General features: G+C 50.4%; 1 protein-coding gene across 1 annotated transcript; it reads right to left on the bottom strand.

Moving 5' to 3' along the window:
• Nucleotides 1-533: 533 nt before the first annotated feature.
• Nucleotides 534-2,943, bottom strand: LOC123141898 (putative mannan endo-1,4-beta-mannosidase 9). Its single transcript, XM_044560967.1, has 5 exons — nucleotides 2,593-2,943; nucleotides 1,598-1,792; nucleotides 1,371-1,541; nucleotides 1,031-1,239; nucleotides 534-933 (listed from the first exon to the last, which is right to left on the bottom strand). The coding sequence occupies exons 1-5, from the start codon at nucleotides 2,941-2,943 to the stop codon at nucleotides 570-572; spliced, it is 1,290 nt and encodes a 429-aa protein (XP_044416902.1). The 3' UTR covers nucleotides 534-569.
• Between the last annotated feature and the right edge of the window lie 3,054 nt (nucleotides 2,944-5,997).

Below are 5,997 nucleotides of genomic sequence, written 5' to 3'. Positions count from 1 at the left end.
TCATACTACCAATTGATTTTCTTGTTATTGCATATGTTGGCTTACATCCTTGAATACATTGCAACCACTTCTCTTAGGCCTTGTTCGGTTGAGGTGGTTTTTGAAGGGGAATGGCAGGGTTTGAGGGGGATTAGATCCCCTACAAGCCAAAATCCTCTCCAATCCACTCCAGTCCCCTTGGGAGGAGGATTAAACGAACAAGGCCTTATGGAGTTTGTTGCGACCACTGAGAATTTATTGTGTACATAAATAAAATTTGTTGCTTGTATTTGCTTGAATTGTTGCAATATTTTCTGCAATGTTTTGACATACACCAAGAAGAAATGATGTGATGACACTGCAAACAAAAAGATAACATGCGGAGAGTTCCATATTTGATTGATAGACTAAAATCGCTATTTAACTTGGACCAGACGGCTGAGGAGAGGACGATTTGTTGCCCCGCCGTCCAACGGACGCCTAGCGCTCTTCTATTCGTTAGCAACCCGATGTAAATAATTCCAATCCAATGGGCTCGTGAGTCTTCGATTCCTCCACAGTCCACACACATGCATGTGCCTCAATAAAAGCTAGACTGCGGACGTGATTCTGTCGATCTTGGCGCACTCCTGCGAGACGACGGCGGCGGTGGTGGGGCTGCGCTCGAACACGACGTCATAGCCGTCGGTCCAGCTCTCCATCCCAGGCGCCATGACATGCCAGAAGAGCCCCCCGGCGCACGGCCCGCCCCCCTTCACCGACGCGTAGATGGCGTCGTACACCATGCGGAAGTAGCCGTCCCGCGCCGCCACCGTGTAGCCGCCGGAGCGCGCGGACCAGCCGAACTCCGCCACCAGCAGCGACTTCCGCAGCGCCTTCCCCGCGTCCTCGATGTGAGACGCCATCCACCTCTTGGTGAACTCCACCTGCGCATGGCTGCTCGACCCCGGCAACCTGCCACACACGCGCGCGCGAGCGACTCGTTAAATAAATCCATCGATGGTTCGGGCTAGCTAGGAGAAGATGTAGTACTTTCGTGTATTTTGCGTACCATTGGTCGGGGTAGATGTGTATGGTGGCGAAGTCGACGGTGGGGATGTGGTTGTTGGAGATGAAGTCGGTGCCGCCGGTGTACCCTTGCCCCGGGTTGAACCGCTTGCGCTCCGGCGTAGACTCGCCGTAGAACCCTTCCATGCCGATCTCCACCATGTGCTTGGGGTCGACGGACTTGACGTACGCGGACATCGATGCCACCCAGCGCTGCATGCAAAATTGCAAATCCATCAAATCAAACTGATGAACGAAATGGCCAAAATAAACAGGTGTGATATACAGGAAGTGAACTGAGGCCATAGATGTTTTTTTTTTTTGGTTTCGTGTGAGTGACCGACCTCCATCGTCTTTCCGGAGAGGTCGCTCGGGACGCGAGGCTCGTTCATCAGCTCCCACGCGAAGATGGTCGGCTCGTCCTTGTACGCCACCCTCGTGAAGGTGTTGACTCTCGTGACCATCCTCTGTTCCACATATACACACAATGATACGAAGTATATACGGTGCATATCCTGCAGAAAGAAAAACTATACGGTTCATAAGAGGTTAAATACGAGCAGGGAGGGACCTTGATGTGGTTCTTGTAGAACTGCTGGGTGAGGGCGTCGGAGAAGAAGTCGTCGTCGGACCCAAGGTAGTGGCCTCGGTCTCGGGCCCACTGCACGTATTGCTTCTTCCCGCCAAAGCTGTCCATGTTGTTCACCAAGCTCAGGATCAAGTAGATCCCTCGTTTCTTTGCTTCCGCTATTACGAAGTCTAGTCCCTGTACAAATATATTCCAAGGAGAAAAATATGTACTTACTATATAAATGCAGCATATATACGTGTATATCACTGTATCTTGCTCTTAAATGGTGAATCGGTACGTTTTCATGTGAGATCTTTACTGCTCACATGGAATATACAGTTACATTGAAACCTTTTTGCTACTATAGAATATATACAATATAAACTTTTTAATGAACAATGATAAATGTGTAAAAACATTTTAATGAGTAGTAGTAGTAAGATTTTGAAACGCCCGGCCATTGATTAAGATCTTTGGGGCCAAAGCATAGGAGCTTTTGACTTTTGAAAGAACTAATACACATTATTATGTTTTAAAATGGAGGGAGGAGTAAAGTAGTACAATGAAACCCTTTTACTGCCAGGATATATACGATGAAAACTTTTAATGGACAATAATAATAATAATAACGAGTAAAAGATTTTAATGAACAATGGTAGCAGTAAGATTTAGTGAGCAATAAGGATATATACGATGAAATCTTTTTAATGGGCAGACGAGTAAAACATTTCAATAAGCAATAGTAGCACTAAGATTTTAAAACGTCTGGCCATTGACTAAGAAGATCTTTGGCGTGACAGACATTATTCGTGTCCATCTGTCTAATGATTTTAGCGACGGAAACGAACCTGCATGCAGTACTACTCGGGTAAACGGTATTATGGCTATCTTTGGCGTACGCGTGATTAATCTGCTCTAGTAAAACGGAGATCAGTTTCAAAAAAAAAAAAAAACGGAGATCTCTAGCGTAGCTTTGGCCGCGCCGTTCAACATACCACGAACACTTGCTCATTGTGCACGCCGGGGGTGATCTGCAGCGACCGGTCGCTGCCCTGGCCGTCGCTGAAGGCCCAGGTCCTGACGACCGTTGGGCCGAGGCGGGACGCCTGGTCCAGCACGTCGAGCACCTTGCTCCGGTCCGCGGGGTTCGATGCCATGTACATGAGCCAGTACGCGTTGAACCCGTCGGCGTAGAACGGCCGCCCGCCCGCCATGAACCGCGCCCCGCTCGCCGTCACGAACCTGCGGGCCTTTGGCCTACCATCCGCTTCCCCGGCGCCGGCGGCGAGGGCAAGGGCGGCCAAACACGACACGAGCATCACGAGCTGTGGGCTGCTGGTGGCCATGCCTATGTTTGTATGCGGAGCCGAACCTGCCGTGTCTACGTGCAAGTGATTGGCAAAGGTGCAATCTTTCCGGTGATCGGTCGATCACCTGTGTGGGTGGGGATGAGTGCTGGGGACAATTTGCCGTCCGTGGAGTGCTCGCGTCTTATAGGCACGGCGAGACGGAATAGCTAGGCAGGTGCAGGCCGAGCATAGTGCCATCTTGCGCTGCGTTGCGTTATGCACGTGGGTCGGCAGGTTGACTGCATGCAGCAATAATGGAATAGTAAGAGGAGTTGATAAATCCGGCCCCTATACGTCCGTCGACGTGCCCAGACACCCCGCGGACACAGACCGGGTATTCTTTAAATTCGGATCTTCGCACCCGCGTATCTCATATTTCAAACCCTATATCCATACAAATCCATGCAACTAGTACGTGAATCAGAAAACAATCAACATCGACAAGAAACGATCGTATAAACTAGCACCAAACGGGCATAATTTATATAAACATCACCAAAAGATCACCAAACGGGCAAGTCATGCAGTTCAATGATCCGGCACACTATAACTACATACTAGAACTAGATTATAAACAGGAGAGGGCGAGCTTCACCACTTCCTCGCCGGTCCTTTGCCCTTCTGGTCGCCGGCGCAGCTGTAGGAGTCCGCGGAAGGAGGTGGGTCCATGTCGGAGCCGTCAGACCTGTCGGAGGAGGAGGAATCGGAGATGACGATGTAGCCTTGCAAGCCCCAGACGACGCGGTCTTGCTTGCGCTTGAGTTTGGCCACCTTCACCACCTCTGCCGCTGCCTCCGCCGCGTCCCGCTCGAATTGCTCAATGCCGAGCCGGAGCTGCTTGGCGTTAATCCTCCGGAGCCGTCGGGCCTTCATCTCCGCCTCACTAAGTGACCGACGGTACAACCACTCGAGGAGACGGTCCTCCTCGTTGGGCACCCGGCGGCGGCGGGCGGACTGCGCAGATGCGTCTAGCCCGCCCCCATTTCCCTTGTCCTCTGCCTCTCGCGGCGGGCGGCACGTGTCTCCGACTTCGGAGTCCGCAGCGGGCACTAGAACCCACCGCTGCCCGCGCAGAGCAGCGGACGGAGGTGGAGGAGGCCGTCGGGCGGAAGGAGCAGATCGGGCAGGCCTCACAGATCCCTGGGCGGGGTGGGAAGGGCCGGCACCGGCATCGGCGTTGCGACGACGGGCGATAGGTGGCGTCGCACCAGACCCGGAGCTGCCGCCCGTATCGACCAGCGAGAGCTCGAGCGCAATACGGAGTGCCAGCTCCTCCTTGTCTCTGGAGCTCCCGTCGGAGTAGCTACCGATGTTGGACATGCTCGCTGGTGCTAGGGATTTGATGGATTGGGGAAATGGGAGCGTCGGGGAGGGGAGCGGAGTGAGCTAGGGTTTCTTCCGGACAGGGGATTTTCTGGGGTCGGGGTGGGCCAGCGGTGGGCCAGCCTGACGTGGTGGACGAGCCCGGGCATGCCCGGGCCGCCTCATATTCGCGCTACATTTGGGATGGATATGAGGAGTGCCAGTCAACTCAGGCGTTTGAGGCCCGTTTGAGAGCTTCGGTTGGGTCAGTTTTTTGTGACAGGTCAGTGACCGGACGGACTGCCTGGGCGTATGAGACGGATATAAAGCGCCCAACTGTAGATGCTCTAATGGCGAGATAGCGGACGCAGAGTATCTAGTCCTGAGCTCGTATGCTCCCTAATAAACAGTAAAATAAAAAATAGTGACAAATTAAAAAATTCTGGTTTTTTTGTTGCAAATTCTCGGTGCTTGCAAATTTTCAACCCGGAATAACATTCTTGGAAGTCATGGTAAAAAACAAAATCAACACTCTAAAAATGCTATTTTCAAAAGCATTTTGAAGTGCTTTTTTTTTCATGACTAACACGAATGTTATCTCGGTATGCAAATTTACAAGCACCGAGAACATTTGTCAAAGTTTAAACCAAAAAAACTCAGAATTTTTTGAAGTTTTTTGATTTTTTTTTGAATTTAGGGCCTGTTCAGAAACTCTCTGAGCTTCTCAAAATCCTCAAATCCAGCTTCTCACGCTAGCTTCTCACTTCTCCTGGCGATGACAACCTGTTCGGCTCCATCGATAGCTTCTTCCAGCGGTTAGATGAAAATCAGGTCTCTTCGGTGGTATTTGGGCCTGTTGCAAGCCTGGAACCAACCCATGTCGAGGGAAAGAAGAGGAGATTGCGTACCGATTCGTTTTTCTAACTAGGGAAGAGCGAATTGTTTTCTTTAGCGGTGGCACTTCAGTTGTAAATACATGCAACTCTAGTTCATTTTTTGGAGCTAGGCCAACGATGCTTCTTCTTTTTTAAAGGGGAGGTCATCATGGCTAGCTTTATTAAGATCAAATAAGAGTTACATCGTTTACTAGATGTGGAACTAAGAAACCAGGAGGTTCATCAGTCCAACTAGTCTCACACTTATTACAAAAACTGAATTTAGCTAGCTCATGAGCTACCGAATTTCCTTCACGAAAACAATGAGAAAAGATGACCTTTCCTATCGAAGTTGCCGTGTCAATGCATTCAGCAAAGACCGCCGCCGCTGCATCCCACCACTGGTCTTGTCCTTGACAACAGTTCACCACACTCAAGGAATCAGACTCCACTTCAACCCTGTTAAATCCCAATGTGTTTGCCAAATTTAGGCCATCTCGCATTGCCATGGCCCCAGTTGTATCGACATCTGCTGCAAACTGAATAAATTTGCACTGAGCTGCAATAAATCTCCCTTTCTCATCCCTTAGGACAGCCGCTGTGGCACCAGAACCCTCATCTGCAAGGAAAGAAGCGTCTACATTTAACTTAATATACCTTGCCTCAGGCCAACGATGCTTCTTGTTTTTACACTGCGGGAGGCTCTAGCTTCTCAGAGTCAGCTTCTTGTAGATAAAACGTTCGGCTCGATACCAAGTGTGGAGTTGGAAGCTGGAGGATCTCAGAACAAGCCCTTATTGTTCATCCCGAGCTCAAATGAGCTCGGGAGCAGGAGGGGACTTTCACGAGATAGCCTCTCTCTCTCTCTCCTTTT

This window comes from Triticum aestivum, chromosome 6D (assembly GCF_018294505.1).
Source record: "Triticum aestivum cultivar Chinese Spring chromosome 6D, IWGSC CS RefSeq v2.1, whole genome shotgun sequence".
NCBI classification, from domain to species: domain Eukaryota; kingdom Viridiplantae; phylum Streptophyta; class Magnoliopsida; order Poales; family Poaceae; genus Triticum; species Triticum aestivum.
The sequence above is the reverse complement of the archived record's forward strand: the minus strand, read 5'-3'. Positions and strand labels throughout refer to the sequence as shown.